The sequence below is a fragment of the Eutrigla gurnardus genome, assembly GCF_963514095.1.
Source record: "Eutrigla gurnardus genome assembly, chromosome: 6".
In the NCBI taxonomy this organism is placed as follows: domain Eukaryota; kingdom Metazoa; phylum Chordata; class Actinopteri; order Perciformes; family Triglidae; genus Eutrigla; species Eutrigla gurnardus.
This window is the reverse complement of record NC_139920.1, coordinates 27,701,639-27,728,101: the sequence shown is the minus strand read 5'-3', so window position 1 is coordinate 27,728,101 and position 26,463 is coordinate 27,701,639. Positions and strand designations below refer to the sequence as shown.

General features: G+C 42.2%; 2 protein-coding genes across 2 annotated transcripts in view; both read right to left on the bottom strand.

Moving 5' to 3' along the window:
- ccl25b (chemokine (C-C motif) ligand 25b) overlaps positions 1-26,463 on the bottom strand; it is a 128,954-nt gene that overhangs the window by 5,369 nt on the left and 97,122 nt on the right. The gene's annotated exons all lie outside the window — the stretch shown is intronic.
- On the bottom strand, positions 479-24,990 carry LOC311015175 (disintegrin and metalloproteinase domain-containing protein 10). Its single transcript, XM_084012288.1, has 15 exons — positions 24,793-24,990; positions 23,258-23,405; positions 22,906-23,027; positions 22,392-22,547; positions 17,883-17,968; positions 16,940-17,062; positions 14,052-14,144; positions 13,342-13,510; positions 9,036-9,196; positions 5,600-5,771; positions 5,376-5,520; positions 5,107-5,290; positions 3,214-3,313; positions 2,678-2,898; positions 479-882 (listed from the first exon to the last, which is right to left on the bottom strand). Exons 1-15 carry the CDS (start codon positions 24,851-24,853, stop codon positions 778-780), a joined length of 2,046 nt encoding a protein of 681 aa, XP_083868414.1. The 5' UTR covers positions 24,854-24,990; the 3' UTR covers positions 479-777.

Sequence of the window (26,463 nt, the reverse complement as noted above, 5' to 3'; positions counted from 1 at the left end):
GTGTGATCCAAACAGTTTTAGCAATTTAGACTTGCATCTGGTTTTTGATACAAAAGCAGGAGGAAATGTTAAATTATACAAAGAAGATTGTGTCTTTGTGTCCTTGTAGTTGTGACGCCATTGTTTTGTGTCAAGGTGACACTAGAGATAGACTCAGGATTCTTATGTGAAATGTGAAGTCCTTTATAGACCTTTTACTTATATTATTATATCATAAAATATCCAAGCTGTGCAATTTGAATCTTAAGGAAAAGTACATAAGTGATATAAGTTGAATGTATTTATCAAAAATAGATTTAACTCCTCTATAAACAGTTAAATTGTTAAATTGCAGACTCCTCTAATGGGTCAAGACATAAATCTAACCTTCTAAAATGGAAACACTTGAAAAAAGTACCCTGAAATTGTACTTATGTACAGTATTTGTATATCTTTATACTGTAAATTATAAAAGGTACACAAGTCTTTGAGATGACAAACCGGTGACTTTATTCACTTTATTAGCTTTGCAAACATACAATATAAATGACAGCATTTCCGCTCTGTGTTGAAGGACAAGTGACAGAAGGAAAAAAAGATGTAAACTGACGTAAAGTTTACAAAGTTTACAAAACTGTGAGCGGGTTAAGTGTCGTCATAGATCACCTTCTGTTGGACTGTGGAACAAATGTCTTCAACGTGACACTTTAAATTCCCAGACGAATGAATCCTTAATGAATTGGTGTGTCGTCATCGTGAAAAATGCTTTGGCAGAGGTCAGAGGTCAGAAGTCAGAGGTCACTCCAAATCGCGGGTGTTCAGCTTGCGGCCGCAGAAGCAGACGGTGCAACCCATCACTCCAGACAGAGTCAAGATAGCCAGCAGGATGGCCCACCAATGGGCCTGCAGAGGATCAATACAACATATTGCATGTGAGTCTGGATTAGTTAACTAAAAACTAGAGGTAAAAATATCGATACGGCAATATATCGCGATACTTTGCTGCCCAATACAATATCAATTTTTCAACTCCAAAGATCGATTAAAAAAAAAAAAGATTCATGTTTAGACGCGTTGTGAATGCAGTACTTTATCTTTTTTCATTTTATTTTTAATATTTATTCCAGTGAATTTCATGGGAATTAATAAAATGGAGAGGTTGTTTTGAATGAAATAGTTTTGACTCAATTTGTCCTCTGATCAATATCATCTGATGTACATATACAGGTACTTGTGTTTTCATCTTTATTTATATCGCAATATCGTGATACGTATCGTATCGTGACCAAAGTATCGTGATACGTATCGTATCGTGACCAAAGTATCGTGATACGTATCGTATCGTGAGGTTCTTGTCAATACTCACCCCTACTAAAAACATAAACTTTCTTTGTTAAGAGTAGTTGGAACATTTTTAAAAATGTACGTTTTCTTGAACTTAAACAGTGATCTGTTTTGATGAATTGACAAATCATTGAAGCTCTAATTCAAAATCTCGATGTTCTGTCATTTCTATGAATACATGATACAATACATGGAAATTGCAGCAACTTTAGTTGAGAAATAATTTGAATTCCTTGTGGCAGCATCATAGACTCCAACCAGGATAGGTTCAATTCAAGACTCATTTAAAATCCATGACTCTCCAGTGATTTTTCCATAAATGTCCATATTTATCTCTTTCAGGTATCAACAACATCACCAGTTTTGTGGAAACTCCTCCCCCCTCCATACTCTGTGATGTTGACGGTGTGTTTCCTGGCGTAATTTTATGTTCCATGTGAAACGCATGGCTGGTCTTCGACATGCACTTTCACCCAGATTCCTGATTCTCCGTGCCGTCATGAGGAACTAAACCTCAACGGGAACGCCGAAGACAGCTGAACATCAGAGCGGGACGTTAAACAAACACACTGAGCCGAGGAAGTCACATCTGATGCACCGGAACAAAGGTGACAACCATCAAAGGATGAGATGCTGCGTCTTCATCAGGTCATATGTGGAGTGACTTTATGTCCAAATCTCTAAAGTTAATACATGAATAACCTAATTTATGAAGTCAAAGGAAGTAAAGCAATGAATTATAGGGGCAAGTAAGATGAACACCATGGAGCTTTCATTGTAAGCTAATTAAAATGTTGCTCCCTTTTAAGTACATTATCACCTTCATGTGTTAACAGCCTGATGCTTAAATGCACAGCCCAGTTTAATCTGTCAGGGACCGGCTCATCACCACTAAACAGTCAAAACGGTGATCAAAAACTCAGTTAAATTGAAATAATGCAACTTTTGGTAAGCAAATGCAGCGTTCGTTGTTTATGATTTGACCTTTTTAATCTGTTAAGGTTCCCTGTATGATATTCAGAACATTAATATAGAAGAAAACAACTATTTGGTATGTAGAGATATAGAGGCTAAGAATGAAGTCACTCTCCCGCTGTGTGTGTTGTAACCCGAGCTTCTCTCTGCTACGTTTTTTTTTGCATGTTTGTGTTTGCACAGTTAGCTGATAGCCGCCAGCTCAGCCATCCCCATGTTGAGAGCTGTGTGGAGGCAATAGATATGCTCTAAATTTCGAATTTAGCACTTTTAAGGTACGTTCAGGAAATCCGTTGCTCTTTAGCTGCTAAGTTGTTTAGCCGTTTAGCGCTTGGCAGCTCGTGTGGCGTTATCGGACTAATCACAGGAAACCGTTCACCTTCATCCACTCTCCGATGTCGTCGAAGTCGTCCAGGTTGAGGAAGGAGTTTTTCAGCCGTGCGATGGGTCCGTCTGCATCCAGCAGACGACACACGTGGAATTTGTCGCAGTAGCCCTGGTTCCCGGAGCACGGGGCCCCGCCCACCAACGCCAACGACTTCTTCTGGAAGTGACGGGAGAGCACGGAGGAGGTGGTGCTGGCGCACGTCTCAGGCTTATCTGCCATTAAATCACATTAGATATACTCATAAACCATCATACTGCCCAAAAGCCACCTTTAACCTATGAATGGAACATCGGTTTGACATTTGAAAGACGAATTGTCTCTTAAACATAGATACCGAACTTCTGGTTCAGCAAAGCATCCGGGACAACGACTGAAAAATGTGATATTGTACTCAGCACACAGTCTGATCGTTTTGAGGTCATCTAATGGAAAACAACAACGTAACCTCAGCACAAATTGACACGGGCTGACGCGTTGGGACGCCGAGCGTAAACACATTCCTCGGCCTCCAGTGGGCCGGTAGTTACCGGGCTGCTGGCAGCACATGTGGCATTTCTCCTTCATGGAGTCTCCTGGACAGTCACACTGCTGCAGACGGTGCTTCACACACACGGACTCGGCACAGACCTGCAGGGAAAGACCAGAGACCCCCTTAAGACTTAAAGTGGAAACAAGTGGAGACTCTCCATCTGTTGTAACCACAATTAGAATATTCATAATGGAGATATGTTCTCTTTGTCGGATTGTTCAACTCAAGCTGAATGAAAACCAATGGATGTGTTGAATGGGAGTAAAATACACAAAGTACATGGATGTGATATTCTTGTTTCTGCAAATATGACCAAACGATATTTTATCAAACTGTAGCTTTAAGACGTTAAAAATGTCTCACAAATATGTTTTCCTGATGCTTTCTAATATGTTATCTGTGTTTGTGTATTTTGCATTTGCATACATTCCTTATTATATTGTGGACAGTTAAACCTTTTGTAACGTGAGTAGTTTATTTCACACATGTGGTCCCTCATTCTCTGGTACTCGCTGAAGCTCATCTGATTGTAGGATTATCCAGATCACCTGTGTGAGGATCGGCTCCTAATTCAGAATCAGGAGCAGCTTGGTACATTTTGAACTCTTGGCCAATCAGGGTGTGACCACGCCCTTTATTTAGGGCTTAAAAGAGGTTTTCTGATCCGTCCTTCATTTCATGCAAACCTCCGTTAGCCAGAAAAGCTTGTGTTTCTGCTCCTTTGAGACTTCTTTGCTCTCTGAACTTTACTGATTGAGGGATATTTTTGGGAATTCTCATGTTGAAGAACCTAATGCTTGCAGGCATTTTGGTCATTGGCTTATTTTAATTGAGACATTTGTCGATTCCTGTTTGTTTTTCTGGTATTTCTTCACCTTAAATCCCGTGAATTAGTTTCACTGCAGCTTTACACATTTGTTTTTCCTCTTAAAAAGGCTTAAATAAATGTTTCTTTTGTACAGATTAAGTCACTTTTCCCATTTGCTGTTGGTTCTGAAGGCTTTGTCCTTTCAGCTGAAATATCTAGTTTTATTAAATTCTTTGACTTTATAGTCTGTGAGGTCGTCGGAGGTTTTGGGGCACTCGGCACCTCTGGAGAGTAATATATCCAACATTCACAGCTGGAATGAATTCCTCGCCTCTCCTGCTTAGAGGACATTTAACAATGGAGGGAGTCTGGTTGAGATGAAACTGATAGAGTCCCACCGGTCTTTTCTTATTAACAGTGGTGTAATGGTGCATTAGTTTCCAAAGTGGTCCGTGAACACATTTATTGTGAAACATCTGATTGAATCCAGAAATGTTTGTCATGGAAGCTGATATGGAAACAGGAAACTGGATCTGATTTCTCAATATAACAATAATATCTGCAACTTATTTCAAATGAATGATGTCGTCAGTTCCTTTAAAAGTTACTTTTAAACGAAAAGCCATGAAACTCAAATGTGTTTCACTCCCCTTTCATGTCTCGATTCTGTGAGGGGTGCATGATGATGTCACATCGTACCCTGTAGTAAAGTTCTACGGCATTTGATGCCATTATTTCCCACATCTTTACATGATAATTCAGTTAAACACAGATTTAATTGAAAGGTTTAGACTTAATCACCTCACATCATTTTAATGTTTTGTCCAAATATCCATTTTTAAGATTTTTTTTTATTTAGTTTCTCAGTGTTCAAAACATTTATATTTGAATATCTAGAGTTAGTTGACAACTGAGCAACTCCATCTATTGATGAAGATCATGTGATGTAGTTGAAAGCTCCAGAACAGCCACTAAATGGTCGATAATGATGTTTTTCCTTCATTTCCGGACCTTTTGTAACATCGGCGTACACTTGCACACCTCGACTTGCAAACCATCAGCCGCGTGACGCGACGGCCTCACCCCGTTCATGCAGACCCGCGTGCCCTCACTGCAGACTGTCAGGTTCTCCTTGGCGCTCGGCTCGGGGCAGACCGGGGAGACGCCTGAACACATGGCCTCCCTCTGACAGTCTGTCTCTTCATCGCAGGACTCACCCACCGGCTTAAACCCACAGTCCTGAGCACAGCACAGACCCTGGCTGGGACTGAGTGGAAGACACACATAGAAACCATGAATGTGCTGCATGTCTGACGTGAAGCTTTTATGCTGACTCTGCTGGTCTGCAGTACCTGCAGGCTTTACCAGGCTTGAGGCGACACTGGACCTCCACAGACTGCTTAGCGCTGAAGCAGCAGAGGTCTGCATCATTGTGACCGACGTCGCACTCCTCGCCTTCCTCCACGATCTGGTTTCCACAGATGGGCTGGTCGCTGACTGGCCAGAAACACACACACGCACATAAACACACACTGACTGATGTCGGGTCCACTGATCTGATGTTTCCCGTCCTCACCCACGAAGCAGTCATCCTTCTTCAGCTTCAGGAGCTTGCTGATGCGTTCCAAGCTGCAGGGCGAGAACTTATCGTTGTTTTCACGCAGCCCGTCCGTCGCGTGGGGGAACATCAGGTACCGGCCTTTCCCGCCACTGGAGCCAAGGTTCCCACAGTTTGAGCCCTCGTCGTGCTGGAGAACAGACAAAACAACAGAAAGGAGCTCTAACATGATGTGTGTGTGTGTTTTTTAAATATATATTATATATCTGCCACACAGAGATATTTCCATTCAAAGTTCTTTCCATTTGTTTCCTCGTTATGTCGTCGTCGCAGACAGTAAAACATGCTTTCAGTGACGGCCCTTTGCCCTTTTGGGAAAAGACAGTTTTCTGTGACTTTTAAAGTTATCTTTGTTATAAAAAGCGTGTCCTTTTATGCAGTCAAAAGAGTTTCGATGGCCATGAAGCAGCAGAGGAATGTGGCGTTCCAGAACAGAGTGATCTCCTCCTGTTTTGGCGTTTTTGTGAAACACTTTCTGGATGTCAAACTCGCTCGGAAAACCGAGGGGTCGGATTTAACACGCTACACGTTTTTTGAATCGGGTATTAATGCATCTGCTTTTTATTTGTTTAACGGATTCAGTTTTATAGTCTCCCCTGTTAGCATCTGGACTTAATAGAACTGCATGTCACAGCAGATGTTGGATCCAGAGAATAGTACATAGAAAAGGAAGAGCAGCCCAGTGTGGGTACCGGTTCTGTACTTCCTGTCCTTCCTGTTTACTTCTTGAACACCTGCATTGGTTTTTACAGGTGATGTTACCATAAAGATGCAAAGATAAACAAGTAACAAAGGAGCTGAAATTCAACCAGCTTCTACACCATCAACCAGCTAAGACCATCTAAACCCACCGATAGCCTGTAGAACCAGCCAAGACCATCTACAACCATCAACCAGCTAAAACCACTAAGACCAGCTAAAACCATCAACCAGCTAAAACCACTAAGACCATCTACAACCATCAACCAGCTAAAACCACTAAGACCAGCTAAAACCATCAACCAGCTAAAACCACTAAGACCATCTAAAACCATCAACCAGCTAAAACCACTAAGACCATCTACAACCATCAACCAGCTAAAACAACTAAGACCAGCTAAAACCATCAACCAGCTAAAACCACTAAGACCATCTACAACCATCAACCAGCTAAAACCACTAAGACCATCTACAACCATCAACCAGCTAAAACCACTAAGACCAGCTAAAACCATCAACCAGCTAAAACCACTAAGACCATCTAAAACCATCAACCAGCTAAAACCACTAAGACCAGTTAAAACCATCAACCAGCTAAAACCACTAAGACCATCTACAACCATCAACCAGCTAAAACCACTGAGACCATCTAAAACCATCAATCAGCTAAAACCACTAAGACCAGCTAAAACCATCAACCAGCTAAAACCACTAAGACCAGTTAAAACCATCAACCAGCTAAAACCACTAAGACCATCTACAACCATCAACCAGCTAAAACCACTAAGACCATCTACAACCATCAACCAGCTAAAACCACTAAGACAAGCTAAAACCATCAACCAGCCAGCTCTACCAGCTAAGACCAGCTAAACCCACCAACTAAGACCAGCTAAACCCACCAGCTAAAACCATCTAAAACCATCAACCAGCTAAAACCACTAAGACCATCTACAACCATCAACCAGCTAAAACCACTAAGGCCATCTAAAACCATCAACCAGCCAGCTCTACCAGCTAAGACCAGCTAAAACCATCAACCAGCCTAAGCTGGTCTACGCTGTTTTTTTTAGTAGGGAAGGAGTCAATTAACTAATTAGTCTGATGACAAAAATGTAACAACATCTAATTGTTTCAATGGTTCCAGCTTCTCCCATTGCTTTCATTTGTCATGTTTGATTAAAAACTGAATATCTTGATGTTTTGGACATTTGAAGGAGTCACATTGGGAAAGAGTTTTTCAGTATTTTCAAACACTTAAAGCAAATGGACCCACAGTGTGGTTGCAAGGCTATTGCAGGCCAAAGGTCAAACAGCTCTTTACCAAGAATTCCCCTCTCTGCCCCCCCCCCCCCCCCGACCGGCTACAAATCTCAGGTGAAGCTCAGATCTCTTCATGTGCTTCGTCCGGCCTGGAAACAATGAGGCATGCCTGTCACAGGAGCCGGGGCAGCAGACTTTAACTTACACCCAGCCTGCAGGTTCTGACACGGCAGAACAAATCCTCTCAGGAATGCCCCAGAGGACGCTTTGGTCCGTGGAAGTGTGCATAACGGAGGGCAGGAGAAAAGAAACGCTGCTGGTATTTTGGGCGGTGGGAGAGAAAGCTTGCAGGTGTTGGAAGCCGTCACACGGCTGAAAGAGGCGCATGTATTTGTGTACACATACGGGCTGTTATGGTGGGAGCACTTAGAAATAACAATATATAATAACTAACTAAAACATAACCGTGGGGAGGGAAATCAGAGATCCTCCTGCCCTCTTATTTCAGATTTCTCCTGTGAGGCTGAGCCAAGAGTATCTATGAAACAAGCCAGTGAGTACAGGCCAAGGTCTTTAATGCCCACATAAGTGAATCATTCACTGGCAATTTGTTGCGGTGCAGCGGAGCCGCGTATGCCCCATGTGAGAATATAGGAGGTTCGTCTCAATTTTGAATCGCAGGGATTCGTCACACTGAATTATCATTCAGTACACAAACCCGGGTCTCATGTTAGACCAGAAAGTGTTTGGGATTCTTGGTTTACGAGGGCACCAATCTGGTAAAACTGGTAAAGTTTAACAAACTGTCTGAAATATTATAATGAGCTCAACAAGAGCTCAGTTTACTTTTAGACAGACGGCAGACATTCAGACGATGCTCCATCCAATGTGTCGATAAAAAAAAGAGCTTCAACAAAAGGACACTAGTTGTTTTTTTTTAAAGATATATCACTATTTATCTGTAAAACACTATTAATTAACAATTATTTAAAGGTAAAATTCACCCGAAACACATCAATGTCTTCCCAAACTTCAAGTTTGAGCCTTAATTCATGACGTTGCCCTTGAAATAAGTAAATTATCTTACATGAATGTAGGAAGCATTATCGGGGGAATTAAAGAGCTTCAACAAAAGGACACACGTTTTTTTTTTCACAGATATATCACTGTTGTAAAATCACTAGTAATATATCTGTAAAAAAACGTATTAATGAACAATAATGAACAATTATTTAAAGGTAAAGGTTATTTAAAGGTAAAACTTCGAGCTTGAATTCATGACGTTGCCCTTGAAATAAGTAAATTATCTTATATGAATGTAGGAAGCATTATCGGGGGAATCTGATGGGATCAATTGTGTGTGATATTGACTGTAACCATGAGTCGTGGGTTTGATCAAGCCACGTTTTCACACCCGGCGATGGCGACTGACCGGGGATCCCAGGCTGTGGCCGAGCTCGTGGGCGAAGGTCAGCTGGACGTGTCGAGGCGGCAGGAACTGTCCGTAGTTCTGAATCGTGACCAGGCCCGTGTTCAGGGTGGAGGGCCGGCCGTTACGGAGGAACTGCTTTGAACATATTCCTCCAAAGTTACCTGAAGTGCACACAAGATGGGAGGATAAACTGGTGAATGACTGTGAAAGTAAATATTGTGTAATAGAAAAAAAAAAAAAAAGAAGAAGCAGAGTTTGTAAACACGACTTCGCAGTACAGTGTGGTTGCATAACCAACCCCGTGCTACTGGAAATACCTTAAACCAACAGTCTCCTACTGACATGTTATCAAGTGTTGAGGCCCGGGGTCGGGGAGCTGCAGACAGACAGACAGACAGACAGACAGACAGACAGACAGACCTGTTTCACTATGAGGCCTGCAGACCCGTTCTGGCCTCCAGTGGTCTCAATCGGCCTTTGGGTTTTACGTAACATCGCTGTCAGCCATTCCCATAATTACAAACAGCTGGCCACATTCACATGGGGGGGGGGGGGGGCAGGGGGGTCGTGACATCATCTCTCAGCTGGCCAACCAGAGGACAGCTTTTACAGAAACACACCCCATTGGTCAAACTGGAAACCTATATGGTCAAAGTTCCTCAGAGATGCAGCAGCTCATGGATTTCAGGATTTCAACACGTCCGTTTATAACGTTTCACTCTTTAACGGGTCTTAACCGAACATATCGACCCAAAACTCTGCTGAATACTCAATATTGGAAGATGCTACCTAAGCCTTTCAACCTGCTGCCGTGGGAGTAACCTCCATGTGTCCATCCTCTCTCTTCATTGGTTCCCTTCATCCGTGCTCAGGCTGGAGGTCACTCACGTGACTTTTATGTAACACAAGCCTGTTAAAGATATCCAGCGGCTGTTTCAGTGAAGTCCACTAGGTGTTTTTCGTCGTGGGCATCTGGATCTCCCCGCCGGCATGTTTTTGTTCCACGGTGGGCGTCTGTGTGACGTCCGGGGAGGCGCTGAGGGACATTTAGAGGTTGAAAAACAAAAAGTGCCCCTTATCTGTGCATGTTGTAGAAACAACGGCGGTGTTGTATGGGAGCATGTGTCACATGTGGGGGGTGAAGGAGCCTGCCAGTGACAACACGGTAACCTGAGACTCCTTTTCAACTCTTAGTGTTCGATATCGGACGGTGGCGTTTGCCAGAACCGAGAGGGCAGCCATGTTAATCAGGAATTCTGGGTGCACATTCCCAGCTTTTGACCTAAAATGGCCTCCCCAGTGGTCTATTCAAGGAGCCCAGTTTCCTAGAAAGAGCTTACGCTGGAGGACTATGTGTATCTTGGCAGCCTAAGCAGGAAGGGTCTCCGATCCCCCCCTTCTTCTTCTTGTCTTCGCCACAGAAAGGAGCCGCAATGAAAGACTCCTATTATTAGCTGACTGGAAAAAACCAGAGGAACACCCTTGGGATCACTTGTATATAATGCAATACACACAAACAAGACACACACAAGCAGAAACACACACAGTTACACCCGTGTGGAGGAATATTTGGTCTTACTGTATTTAATTAACACCACAGAGAAACATATGGAGGTGCACCAACAACCTCTTTCACACGGTTTAATATGAACGGACAAACAATAGTAAAGGGGCGGTCCTTCCTTGGATAAACAGAAGGGGGAGGGAGGGGGGGGGGGGGAGTCCCTGTGTTTACACCTTTAACAACAAAAACAGACACGGTGAGCGAGTTGACCACTAGTAACACCGGACAGAGTTCCCAGAAAAGTACAGTGGATGTTCCATAAAAGCATCCGATGTCCATCCATCACTGCTCTCTTTGTTTATTGACCTTCTCAAATTTGAATGATATTTACTGGTTGTATTGTGAGGCTCACTTTCCGTCGCATGACAGAATGTCTGGCATCGCAGGTATGATCGTCATTGAAATGCTTTGTGATTAAAAAAAATAAATAATACGACTCGTGCTCAACAACAAAAGTGATCGGACAGATGGACGCTTGAGAAATGATTCATTTAAACTGGCTGAGGCTGTTTAATCCGTCAGAAATCTGTCCGACTGTGTTGCTTAAAGGGGGATTATCATCATAAAACATACATTTTGTATCCAGAGTGAATCCCAACCTGCAAACGGTGAAATAAAACAACTTTAAAACAGTTTTTTGTGGGCGGTCTAGATCAGAAAACTTCCTACGTCACATGCAGGCTCATTAGAAGTCACCATCTCGAGTAATGATGCTAAAACTATATAACGATATAAACACATGTATGAACCCGTCAGTCACATATTTTCACAATTTATGGTTAAAAATCATGATAATGAAAAATGTAGCCGAAATCGAAACAAATGGACAACTTTGGCTTGTTAGACAGTTTCTCAAGATCTATCACAGTGTTGGACTTCTAGAGTCAGGGAGTTGTTATTTTGTGACCACAATCACTGGAAAGTTCTCCATGTACTTTTCTATATTCCGTATTACTATGGTGGATAGTTAAATATTACTTTAAAATCAACATTTCAAGGATACTCTGTTATCTTAGTCTTTATGAGTGTGTTCTCTAAAGCTAAGCTAAAAAAAACAGCAGTTATTGTGTGTAAAATGAGTATTTGCTCCTCAGTTCGTCTCAGCAGAAGAATTGATGTTGGCGGTAAGAAAGCACGAATTAATTACGCCCGGACGTACGAACACACAACACGGAGACGTTAGAGGAGGAGGAGGGCTAAGTGATGGATGGCAGCTGTGTGTGTGTGTGTGTGTGTGTGTGTGTGTGTGTGTAGTAGCATCAGGGGTCTTTGAGTTTACGGTCCCATTGAGGTTAATGGGCCCTCTATGTCCCAAGACCAGTAATAAAGTGGTGGATGTGGGTTATGGAAACACTGAGGTTGAGTCTATCTGTTTTCTGGAGGTCAGAGATTATCCACGTTTAATACCCTGCTGATTCGCCGAGGCGGTCACATGACACCCGAAAAGTCACAACAATGTCACCGCTACTATGAATGTGTGTGTGTGTGCGTCTCACGTGAGATGTTACCATGGCGATCAAGCTGTGGAATGCAGTAAGAAATCCTCACTGAGACGACGTGTGTGTGTGTGTGTGTGTGTGTGTGTGTGTGTGTGACCAGGGTTCATGTCATTGTCGTGGTCTGTTCTCACACCCCTCAGTTTAGCCAATCAAACGCTGCGTCTCGGGGAATGTCATAGAAACAAGCAGGAAGAACCTCCAACCACAACAAGTCCAACATTCATGGCTAACGTCCTCCAACACAAAATCCATACGACTCACAGACCATGTGACTGATTATTACAGTCAATTTGTGTATCAAGGTCTTCGAACAATAATGTGCTAAAAATCTAATATTTTACGTTTTTTTTCACCATTTCAAATCTTAAGTAGATTATGTATATTGTTGTTGTACAAGTGTAATCATTATGCAATTATGCATTATGCAAATTATCACTTTTAAAGGAGAAGAAGAATACATTTTCATTTAAATTTCATTTATTTTCCTTGTTTGCATTTTTTTTTTTTTGCAAATTTGACATTTCATTTTGGGTTTGTCTGTAAATAATATTAAAATGAAAAGAAATGAATGATTTGTGCAGCATTTGTGGATGATTTGAGCCTAACAGCAGGCATTTACATGCAAATCACTGGCGATTTGTTCATTGAGGAGTTTGCTCACGTTTTCCTTTTTGTCCTCTCAAACCAAAACATGGCTTGAATAAAAGGCCTGAAATCGGAACTGTTTAATTCCTGCAGGTCTGTGCAGCACAACATCATTAGATCCAGGAAAACCAAAAGCGTCTCACGAGCCTTTTCTGCTGCAGCTCCTTAAATGACCCGATAATCAACTAGACTTTTTATTATCAGTTTTTCGGCGCACTTGAATTCAAGCTACGCGACCCTTCACCCCTGATTCACCTCTGACACGGGTCAAATCCCTCACACTGATCTGGAAACTGTGAATGTGTGCCGGCTTGTGTGAGAGGAGAAGGAGCAGCGAAACACTATTTCAAGTTCACAGACATCTCCACAAAGGCAGTGTGTCAAATCTGAGTCATTAAACAACAAGAGAACACGTGTGTGACTACTTTTCTAACTCGGCCTGCTGTTTTTATGGCATCGTCTTCCTCCAAGCACAATAATGTGACCCGTATTCCTCACACCCGACTGATTCTAAGACCTCTGAGCTCCGAGACAAATATGCAAGTCCCTGTCTATGTCCAGCACGTGTGCTTGTGATTTCACGGTGAGTTTGACTCACCCGGCATGCCTTCCCAGGCGAGGCCCAGCGTGCCGCTGTAGTCTCGGTCGGTGAGCAGATAGGACAGACAGAAGTTGCCCCAGTTGCTCTCAGAGTACAGACTCAGCAGTTTCTCAGGCCCGATGTACTGCGGCTGCAGAGGATCGTTTTTATCCTCCTTCGTCATCACCTGCAGGGAGACGGAGTAGCTCACTTTATATGTATATATATATAACAATACATGCAATCATAGCATGCAAATAAGACACAGTCGTCATCTGAGACTGATGCATCGACCTGAACTTTCTGCTGAATCTTTTAATGTCTGCACTGTTTTTTTTATTATTGCAAATATGTTTTATTCTCCTTGTCTTTCTGTAATGCATTTTAATTTTGCCTTTATTTTCTTTTAAATGATTTACTTTATTGTGTGACATGTTATGATGCACGTTGAGTCTGCCTTGTGTATGAAATGTGCGATACAAATAAAGTTGCCTTGATCACCTCGAGTTTAATGTGATAACAATTAGAGAGGAAACAGACAGGATTACTGGTTATATGGAGTCCTGCATCTGTAGTATTGATATTATGTTGATAACACGCATATGATTATATTGTGGAAATAACACACTGCCTCTTAAATGACACTTTAGTGCAGTTATGGTCACAGGATCTCGTATTTTGAGTGTAATTCATTTTCCAAAAAGACAAAACGTACAAAAGGATCTTACATGGAGGGATTGCACTTTGAAGTTGATCAGCTTGATGCCGTCGAAGTCCACTTTGTCGTAGATGTCATTCACGGCTCGGATGTAGGAGGAGATCTATTCATGGGAGACAACAATCAAAGTCATCTTCTCTTTATTTCGGGAGTGGTTTGCTGGGTGGTCGAGGCTTACGTCGTCCTGAGAGCTCAAGTCGAAGCTCCAGAAGGGAATAAAATGACTGTGTAGATTCAGCATTTTGTCGTTTTGATGCTATACTTGACTCTGTCTGAACTGCCGCACCTATCTGACACAATTCTCACACACACACCACGTTTTGACCGTGATTGGTGAGCTAATCTGTAAAGTGAGTGTTTTTACAGCGTGGGTGGCGAAGCGGATCACGCATTCAGAGGCACGTGCAAACCAGTCACATGCGAAGGCCCGAGTCCATACAGCAGGACGTGAACGTCCAGCAGAACCTGCTGGGATTTTCCATAAATGTAATGTAAATATTGACACCTCAGACCCCTCAGACGCTGAAACAAGGTCAGCAGGGATTGTGACAACAGCATTCTGTCTGTTTACACTCAAAGATCCCCTCACAGCATCGCTTACAGTGTATTTTCTCACTCAACAAACGCGTCGCTGGCGCTGAACCAGAGACAACACGAAGTGTGAGCTTGTTTGAGGTGGAAAGAATCCGAGGAGGTGATGAGAGGACGGACAGCAGCAGGAAGGCCGGAGGGAATTATAGAAACAACGGCTAAGGACAGACGTCCTCGACCTTGCTTTGATCACAAAGAGATTGAGTTCAAATAAAGCACCGACGTGATCCAAACTGAACCTGGATCAGACCATGAGAAATCTAAAATAATGAGATAAATATCTGTGATGTTACGTCATTGCAGAAATGGAATGTCTTAATAATATTGTTTATTGGTTTTAATTTAGGGGACGTTATGAAGGTATTTATGTTGAAGTTATCTCAATGGATTCCCGTATCAGTATGTGACCAAACTCAGTATCAGGATAGCATCTCATGTGACCTTTCACCCCGGTGTTAACCCTTGTGAAACTTCAACGTGATATCTTTTATTATCTTTCTCTATTATCTGGGCTTTTATCTTTCTCACTGCACTGAAGTGAAGCAGGCGCTCCAAGCAGCTTTGAACCCAGCGTGTCACTCAAGTCTGCGTTTAGGTTGAGATCAGATTAATCCAGGAAATGTAATCTGTTCATTCTAAACTGACCATCCTCTGGAAAATCAGTGACCTTTCACCCATCTCTTCAGTGAAGCTCTGAGGCTTACTGTAGACATTTTTATCTGATAATGAGGTCAAATGTCAAGAGTGTGGGGTTGAAAATGTAATAAACCACCTCAGAGTTCACAAAGTGCATTTAAAGCAACTAAATCAGCTTGTATTATTGTCATATTTCAACCTGCAGCCTGTCCTAGTGTGGAGTTACTCTGCTACTCATACGAGGGCTGCCGGGTGCAGCTGAAGGGAAGAACCGGACCGGGCCAGGCCTGTTAACACCTGGAACACCACCTTATGCTGCCAAATGTCTGTGATGTTCCACCTCATACTCCGAGAGCGAGAAGCCTCCTCCGTCCTCGTACTTGGTCATGTTTTCTCCATTTGATGGCACCATTGAGGTCCTTCAATACATTTTCTCCACCCAAAAGGACACTGTGTCATGTTTTCTTAAAGTCCCAGTCGGCAAGTCCGGCGGATGGAGGGCACTCTGTCAGATTTTGAATGTTTCCAACTCTCAGGCTCCTCCCCCACGACCACCGAGCTCCTCCCCCACGACCACCGAGCTCCTCCCCCTCGACTTCGTGCCCTTTGAACTCCCTTAGATCACGCCACCTTTGAAACGCGGGTCCGATGTTGACTCTGGTTTTATCACGGGCACCGTCGCCATCTTTCTTTTTTTCCTTCTTTTCCACCGGTGTTTTCTTCTCCTTGGTTGTTTTGGACCTCCTCGTTTCGGTTTTTAACCAGGAATTGGGAGCTTGTTGCTACTTCCCTCCGCCTCCCCCCTGTGATAGTGGAACGACCCGAGGGGGGAGGGGCTCTGTGTGCACAAACACAGCCCTGCGTGCTGATTGGACAGGATGATCCGGGCGCTGTCGATGTTTGCAAAACAACAGGCTCTACGTGCACGTAGTAGAGGCACGCTTTTTCTTCTAAAACCGGATGATTTATGTTGTTCTATCGGAGCGTAGTGTCGGCTTCAGTGAATATGATCAAAAACATGTTGCTGACTGGGACTTTAATAAAGGGGCATCCAAAAGAAGTGGGGTTTTTGCCTCCAGTCCTGAGTCCACCAGTGTCTGTGCGTCCGTGCAGGCCCTGGCGTTTCATCCAGCCTCACAGTATGAACCTCTGGGTGATTTATTTAGTATTACTGGCTATCAGTATGACTATCTCAATGGTAAATAGTGCACTACCTCAAAGTTCATGATCAAACGGTTTCTTTAATCAGAGATCGATTTGATACCGGACTCTGCCTGAGGTCACAGGTTTCTCCCCTGTGAGTAAAATAAATGGAAATTCAGCATCAATGAATCTATATTCTGTATTTAATAACCGTTTCTTTATTTTGAAAAAGGCAAAATAAGAATCAATGAGCTTTATGACAATCTGTCATCCAGTGAAACTTCCGGCATATAAAGTAGTTTCCCTTCTCTTATCAGGATACGATTGTGGGACTAAACAGCAGGGGAACTTTGATTACAGCACCATGTACCCAAAAATTCCCAAGTGGAGGAAATCCTGTTTATTTTGATGCTCCTTCTCGATGTTCCGTTATCCTGGAAATCCTCTGGTGCAAAGAGGAAACAGAAGGTTTCTATTTTTACTGCGTTTTGTTAGAACCCTTTTGACTACCGGCTGACATCATGTTACCTGAGCCACAACCGCTTCAACAGACTTGAACCTCTTGTAGTAGAGGTGGTCGACATGGAGATGGAGGAGGCAGCTGGTCTTTGACTCCTCGACTGCTCTCGACGACCGGCTCGCTGGTGCCTCCTGTGGGCGACAGTGCAGAGATGTGAAGGAGGAGGGGAATACACCTGAGGTCCATTTTAAAGGGGAAAGTTTGGAAGGAAGATTTGAATCCTGCTAGATCGCGAACCTGAACCGCTCGTCGGATTCAGTGACTATTCATCCTTTGCAGGTGTAAACTCATGAAGGCCTGTATATCAAAAACATGATGTCATGTTATAACTGGGATGCCTTATGTCCCAGTGGGAGGGGGGACCCTTAGCACGGGAACACAACAGGGCAACAACATCTGTTCAGACCATTCCAACACCCCAAACAGTGGAAGTGATCTCCATCGACAGGCACGTTGTTAAAAATGGACCCGCACCAATATCCCCACATCCATTGTTGACAGTGAACTTTTGGACCACGACCCAGTTGGTCAAAGGGTAACTATCAATACCCAAAGGGGCGATTAGCTCAATAGAATCGGCAGATGTTTATTACATCATACCTGCTTATATAATAAGTAGGTGAAGGTCATCTGGTGGGTTTGGATCCGTCTTTTATACTTTATACCACTTTTATACCGCAAATGGAGATTTGACCTGTGAGGTGACAGCTCATCTTTCAGGTTTCTGTGATTTGTGCTGTAAAGTATGACTCAGCAGCTGAAATAAAAATGACCTAATGAAGGAGTGAGTAAGGTCGGGTATATTTACAGATGAATCAGACCCACTGGTGGATTTATTGGCTATAAACGGTGTCTGCGGAGGAGTGAAATTTCGAGGGCGAGGACAGGAAAGTAATGTGTCTAATTGTTGTTGTGAGTGCCTTCACTGAGGTGATGTCTGGGCTGACCTACCTCATCGGGTCTGAGGCTTTGGATGAGGAGGTTTAGATGATCCGCACCACAGAATCCTTGAGTGCTGGTTCTCATGGCTGGTAGGACTACACACAAAAACAAGCAGAGTTATAAACTTCAGGGTAAAAAGCATAGAAGTGGATATATTGATGTTTCATCTCATCTTCTTTGAGATAAAATCAACCAAGCAAAGCGAGAGTCATCACAAAAACACTTAAATGAGCTGATTTAATTGCAAAAATATGAATTAAAATGCAAAATGAGATGAGATATGGGCAGTGACGTGATGTGATTATGAAGAGCCCTGGTTTATTACTTGAGTCATATATTGTGTTGCCTTGTCCCATGATCATACAGAGACTTGACATCATATATATTACCCAGTAATCATAATTCTATTAAATTAAATGCAATAAATAAGAAATAATTTTGTCGAATGAGCATCATTTTGTTATAGCTTTCTGCTATTTTACAAAAAAAAAAGAAAACTGATGGAGATCTCTGAGGTGGCTGAATCTGAATCAATGAAAAAAGGCCAGTTCTCTGCCTATCAGCACTTTGTCGTTGCAGGCAGCTCTCCCTACCATTTTTTTTGGGTGTGTTTTCCAATAATAATAAATAATTGAACCGAGATTAAACACAGGTTTGGTTCAACCCACTACTGTTTATTTGTTGAAGCAAACAGGACGTTGTGTAAGACGCTCATTAACAAACACAGCAGCGATATGGAACAGGGCCACAGTCTGATCTTTGAAAATAAAGAGTGGTTTGTGCTGAAACGGTATTGTGTCGCGTTACCAATGTGTTTAACCAGCAGCAACGCTTCAGGTATCACACATACCATCTGTTTCAAGACCTAGAATTTCCAGAAATGCCCGTCTGGTTTGGTAAAATGTCTAACAAATAATCCGTAACATAATGTGAGAAGATCAAAATGATTAAGTAGTTTTAACGAGGAAAATTGGACTTTTATGAATATCTTTCATGATCATGAACGATATCACGGTCTTGCAGAGAGAGTTTCCACATATGAAACAAAGTGGAGATGCTGGGTTTCTCTTGTTTGCTCAACAGGTGCACAAGGTCAGTTATTGCTTTATAATAAAGTTAAGTTGACTATTTTCTGGATTAAAGAAATAAAAAATGTATGTTGCCTCCCCATAATGAACGATCCTGTTCAGTGACGAACTTAGCTGGCGTATTGCTAATGCTCTCACATTTAAGCTTCACATTTGAACCGTTTCTTATAAGAATGCACTGATATAGACCCACATTTGGAAATCAGCTTTGTGGAAAACACTGAGTGATTTCTCAAATAACATCGTCGGCTGTGATTTGCGACACCTCTGAGGCGACTGTCTCGTCAGATTGATGCAACGAGTCAGGGGAGGCATTGCATTTCCATAAACTGGCAAAGATACAGAATTCCCCCCCAAAAAGACTTGATTGCAACAGTAATAACATGTATTAGTTTTACAAACAGGGACTGTGGGGGTCCTGCATGTGAATATGGGGGAAAGAATGTAATGTAAAGTAAATGCTGCATTATGTTTCACAATCATTTCAATGTACAGAAAACAAACTATTCCAGCAACATTCCTGCGGGCATTGAATCCCCCAACTTGCTGTGGAGTCACATGACATAGTAATAACTTTCACATGCTATTTTGCATTAATGTTAGCAATGTTTTTACATCTCACAACATCTCTGGATCGAACAGTCTAAAAGTGAGGGTCAGGCAACGCCTGATTGGATCACACCATTCTACAAACCCCCCCCCCCGGCCAATCACAAAGCAGTGATTCGTTCTATAAATGGCATGCATTAAGGGGGGGGTGATCCACGGGGGTGTACGTGGAGGTCTAAGTGCCGGGCGTCAACCCACTGATTATTCCCAGACTTCTCGGTTCTGTCTCTTAGTTTGTTTATGTGTCTCTTCCTTTTCCATCACACTGTAGAGAACACAGCTTTGTGGTCTGTGTTGCCAACGGTTTTTTTAATCCTTTTGTCAATTCAAAAAGAAAGAAAAACCACGACGATTTATCGTCAAAAAAAGGGTCACATTTCAATGCAGAATTCCCAGCAGCTGTATTAGTTTTCCTGTTAAGGGTTATTATTATTATTATTATTATTATTATAACCTTTATTTAACCAGGAGAAACCCATTGAGATTAAAAATCTCTTTTTCAAGGGAGACACAAGGACAAAATATATAGAATAAAAAAAATAAGCAACGCAATTTACAACACATCATTACAATTACAAGTAAAGGAGCCATTTTTGTAACTAAGAACCGTTAAAAACATTGACATGTTGAGGAGTTTGTCTCGATTTCTTTCATTTTTGATTTAAAACCACGTAAAGGAATTAATGCACTAAGTTTTGTACTTTGGTTGCACTTAAACTCGACCCTCTTGACAATCATTTCAACTCACATATATATGTATTCTTACATTACGTCAGGGAGTTTGGTTTCTTGGCGGCAGGCACGACTCCAGCTTAAAAAAAGAGTGTTGAAATTCACCCTTTCTAAATCAGGACCCGTCTGTGCCGCAGTGGGACGTTTGCATGTGTTGCTGTGAGTGTATGAATGGCTCTTTGGTCCGGTCGAGTGCCCTCAAGTGACCCATTGGTTAGCTCAAGTGCAGAATAATCTTAATCCTAAATATAACATATTACTAAACTCTGTGTTATTCAAGTTTTCCCCCTCTGCGTATCCATGTCTTGGACTAAACCACTTATCCACCACAAGCCACGCGTGTTCTTAAAAATAACACTTGGCGGGAGATTTTCTGCTTACTCCAGATTGTATTTCTCATGTTGGTCCAGATATCGCGTATCGAGCCGCATCCTCCCCCATTTAGGATGAAAACTCCATAAAGCTGCTTTCCGGTTGGTTTGATACCGCGTGGCTGTTTGTGAAACAGCTGTTTCTTCAGCACGACTGCAAAAGACTGATAACCTTTAGCCACGGCTGCAACACAGAAAGTTCATCCAACTCAGCCACAGAGACATTTCTCAAATCCTAAATGCTTGTGTAACATCATTTGGCAAAGAATACTATGAAGAAATAAGATGTGGAAAGTGGAAATTCAGGTATTTAATCCGACTGCAGGCTACAGTGGTTCAGGATCGGGTTTGGACAGAAACCATGTGGGATTTTTTTGGGGGGGCCTGATCACAGCTCTACATAACATCCATCATCCTTTCACCAGCGTCTACTCCATCAGGGGATATTCCTTGTTCTACTCATGGCATCTCTGCCCCCTTAAAAACCCATGACGTATTCATGTGTACTGTTTGTCATTCGATATGAATGGCGACGCCATAAATGTTCATCATGACAGAGTATTTATAGCAAGATGGCCAGCCCAGAGGCCTCACGACATCCTCCGTCCCAGGGGAGGGAAAGATCCTTACACGACCCCCCAGACGACAACGGCAGGAAGTGGAAATACACACAGATTTATTATGTCAGCCCCGACGCTTCCTAATTCACCACTTGTAGCATTAATTGTTCATTGAAATATCATGTGCCAAATGGTTCACAGTTTCCTGCAGATATGCAGGCCTGTGAATGAAAGAACAGGATGTTGTCTCGTGTTAATGTTCATGAATCATGAAAGAGGTTGAAGAAATGGCGCGGGGCATGTGGAGGAAGGCAGCCATCTAGTCTGTGTATGAACGGGGGGTGGGGGGGGGGAGGGGGGGGCTTGGCACCATCTGTATGTTTCCAGGAAAAACTGCTTTCTTGGAAATAATTATTCTGATGCAAATGTGCACACAGAAATACACGTGCACAAGTAGTTTCTCTATCTCCACATGCTCCTCTTTTCTCTCTCCTTTCAGCTTCCTTCTCCCCTTTGTCCCCCCTTTCCCCCCTCTGATGATGTACTGTACTCCCTCCCCCTCTTCTTTCACCTTCATACCTCTAACTTTAGCCCCCATTTCTCCTCCCCCTCCTTCAAAAGTCACACCACCTTCGGTTTGTCTTTTCTTTGGCCTGCACCCACCACGCCACGCCAACCCATGCCAGCAACCCCTCCTCCCCCGGAGCTCTTAAAAGGATCTGTTATCGCATTATAACTACACACTTCCTATGAGTTAAGGGCAAAGATAATGCATTGACCCCTAGTAACCTTAGTTAGCATAGAGCTTGAGGCTGTAATGTACAGATGCTGACTGGGAACAGATCAATGAGATGTAGTACAGAAAGGAGGAAGATGCATTTTGCTGGAGATGTTTGTCTTTCTATAAGACTGCCAAGAGGACCATTAGTCAAACTGTAGGGGGGGGGGGGGGGGGGGGGGATCTACTGCAGGAGGGAATTTCTTGGCTCTTGCCATATATCACCAGATGACCAGGAAAAGCAGCTGAGGTCACGTGGGTGTCATTTCAGTCTGTATATGCACGAGCCTTTCATGTAAGAGTTTAATTTTTCATCTTGGACGGCAGTCTGATGTCACTACGCAGCCGGCAAATGAGGAAAGCAGAAGGTGTAGTCTTACCCATGTGGTCCTCCTGGTAGATTATGGAGTGGTGATCTGTTTGGCTGCTGGTGTGTCTCTGTAGTGGTTCTATGTGATAGGTGCCATTGCCTGTATGGATGGTTCCCTCGAACTGACCCTCTAACACCGAGCCATAGCAGACAGAACCGTGTTCACCTGCAAGACCAGATCAGAAGAGACAACATGTCAGGGTCAGAGAAGTGAAAATAAATGAGATAACTGGAAAAACAGACGGACAGAATAAATAGTTGAGCCATTGAGAGAAACTTAAAGATTAAGAAGATCAGAGAGATACAAGCAATGAGACATGAGGGAAGAGTGAGAAAGCAAGTCATATACTTTTCAAGTACACAATTCAATACATTTCACTTTGTTCTTTGAATTTCAGTAATCAAATCAAACAGATTTTTATCCAGATGTTTCATCCAAACCATAAAGACTATAAATGACTTTGAGCCTTCACTGAGACTTGAATCACAGGTAAACTGTTCCCAGATATCTCTGTCATACCTACCCTCTAGTGTTCCTGAGTATATGTGGGAAAGGTCAGCAGACGCGGAACCACTTTCAGTGACCACCGTGAAATCTTCAGAAAACTCTGCATTTGCGTTGCGTTTCAAACGCAGACGGAAAGTTCTGCAAGAAACAAAAGTCCAAACAGCTCACATGAGGGGTCAGAGCTTTGTCGTGTAGTGGGAGGTACCGGTTTACAGATCTATCAACAGCGGGAACACATGGACAACAAATTGTTATCATGTGTTATGAGTTCAGGAACTTATAAAGTGTGTTCAAACAAAAGAATACTGTATATGTAGCCAGATTGTATTTTAGGAGGGCTTTTGAAAAACAGAGAAATATGAAGTTACCTGTGGAAAGCCGTGAAGTCCAGCGTTAGTGTGTGTTCCTGAGGTTGCGACGCTCTCCTGACTATAAGATGCTTCCTGTGAAGATCCTCTCTGTCGTACGACAACACCTCATAAAGCTTTATGTATGGACTGATTCCACTCACAGCAACTGGCGAAAAAAGGAAGACATCCCAGTCACTTCATAGAAATCCACACCTCAACCATTACACCCCAGATCATAAAATCAGCCTTTATGCAGATGATATATTGTAATACTTACAAAGATTATTGCTTGTTATTGCAAGAAATCATCTTAGTCAACACTATCTACAATTTTAAATTGAACAATAAAATACAACTTGAATACTTATTCTCACTGAAGATGTTTGTGATTATTCAGCAAAGCAGTAGGTCAGATTTTATTTGTTGCACCACAGGTTTGGGAAATATTAAGGGCTTTAATACAACACTGGGGTATCTTTTCAAGGTATTTGTACTACATTGTTGTTGTACTTTTAATTGTTTCTTGATAAGGTGTACTTTTAAAAACATTATAATAACAAAACATCCAAAAATGTCACGACTGATTGATGATTTTTGTGTTAGACAAAACCACCATGTGATTTTTACGGGGTTATTTGTAGGCTTTCTGTATGTCCACACTACAGGCTATTAGCACTCAATGTTATGATACAGAAAATACTTTTTTGGCACAAAATATGTTCGAAGGAGGATATTGTATAATGTGTTACCAAAAATGTATTTGTATTTGTCAGCTGGGATTGACTCCAGCCTCCCCTGCGACCCTGAAAATGGATGGATAGATGATTTTGCTAATATAAATATATTAAAACAAATCAATAATAATTACAGCCTATTTTGCAGTTTTCCTGAAGTGTGTTTGAATCAGTGTCACTTCTTTGAGTTCCTCTAACTTCACATATTTAATTATAAGGACACACACTTGATGTTGATGTTTAATATCACAGATTTTTTATTGAACTAGGAAGATTTTTTTTTTTTTTTAAAAATCTGTGACAAATCTTGGAAATAAATGTTAAGATTGATGAAATTTGGTGAAGACATTCATACTCCCAATGGAAACCAATAAATGGAACAACCGCTGATTCATTCCTTGTGCTGATTTGACCTCATTTCCTCCGTCTGGACAAATGTGGACGGCTGAAATGCTGACTAACCGGAGAAAGGCTTGAAAGAGGCTTGTGCTCTCCCGTAAAGGCGTTCATTACTTGTGATCCTGCTGAGTGAATCAACCTTACCTAAACCCTTAATGAACGTATGTGCAACATCAATAACAACTACGTTAGCCAAACATGTCTACATCAGGTTTTGCATGAAGCCTCCTGTTCAGCATTCCTGTAGACGGTTTGAGACTTGTCTGAGCCGAGAAGAGGCCAGTCGGCCACGGCAGCCCAAAACTCCATATTCACACAAACACATGCTGAGATACATCAGATACACACACGGTGCAGGTGAAGAAAAAATACTTTCAATCAGACAAACACACTCATCTGCACCCCCCACCACCACACTACCTGTAATCCGTTCCTGGCAGTCGACCAATAACAAAAGCAGCCAGTAGTGTTGGACCCCCATGGTCTCCTCATCGGTAGGGCGTTTTTTTCCCCCTTTCACTGGTTTTTCTTTCTTCTCCGTCGCTCACATGTGTCTGTGTTTTTCATCCCTTCTGACTCTCTCTTCACCAGCCTCGTACCCGTGGTCTTCCCACACTGGAATCTGGAATGTGACTAGTTAGGAAGTTCGAGCCAGAGGAGATACGCACACTGATGGTGGAGAGGCATATTCAGACTTGTTTGCTAAAATATTGTGAGTTATCCACACAGTTAAAGGACGTAAAGGAAGTGATATGAACTCTTTGAAAATAGGAATAATACCAGATGCTCTTGTTTTTAAACTCCAGGTGAATGCAAGGTGCTCCTGAAGTCAAACTAGTTAACTGATTAAAGATAACTTGCCCACACCAAGTCAAGGATGTAGTTAAAATATCTTTATTAGTTAAGGGCATGCCAAAAATAAAAAGTACAAAAGGAGAATGCTAATCGCTTTAGACCCACAGCAGGTGTTCCTCAGGGCATGTCTGGAAAAAGAGGAGTTAACATGAGTGGAATGTTATGATTATATAGATAATTAGTGGCCAGGATGCTCAATTACACCAGCCTATCACACAATAAACGTACCACAATGTGGAAAATGTGGAGGAAAACAGTCACAGTTACTATAATTATAACCAATAAAATATCTTAAATAACATAGGCAACGATAGAGGACAGACGCCTGTTTATCTAGTTCATCATTATGACCTGGACACACCATAGCATCACATTTAAAAACCCAATGTGTCTCTCTCTGAAGTACAACAAAGTTAATAGAATGTTTATTCAAAAATGCTTGTTTGATTACGGATTAAATCTGTCTTAGACTGATGGAAACGTATGAATACATATTCTGACCCGATGAATGCGAGATAAAAGGTCAAAGATCAACACGTTTATTACAATTCATCCAAAAGGGAATTAAGAAATATTATGGCATTGACCAATGTTGATTTTAGTGAAAATCACCAGTCTGGGGTCACTAAAGTCGATTGATTCATCCTCAGAGGACCATGAATGTTGGTAGCAGATTGCATGGCAATAGTTGTTGAGATATTTTGGTCCGGACCAAAGTGGTGACATGCCATGTACCTAAAAAGAACTTTCATTGTGCATCATTGATCACAAATACCACGTTTTGAACTTTGATCAGTTTTCCTGACAAAGGAAAATGCCTCCCACGGACCTTATTATAGACAATAGCGTGGTCGAGAAAGTCCCAAAACGGTTCCAACTATGGGGAGGAAGGACTCATCTGTGTGACTCACACTGTGTCAGAGGTATTTTGTGGGTTAATTCCAAACAAAGTGTGTTCGTTTTAGGTCATTATGAGGAACAACAACCTCTCAAGAGGAAATGGGACACAATTTGACCTGGAAACGAGATAAATTTAAAATTAAGTAATTCTGCAGATTAGCAACAAGTGTGCTCAACGTGAGATTCCAGATTGTCTTCAGTCTAAGTGTGTTTGCATTTTAGCAGCATTTCTACTGATAGTAGTTGAAACATATACTAATTTCCAGACTTCTGTGCTGCAGTAGTTCACCGGCCCCCAAACATTTACTGTATGTCAGATCGTTACTGCCGATGGGA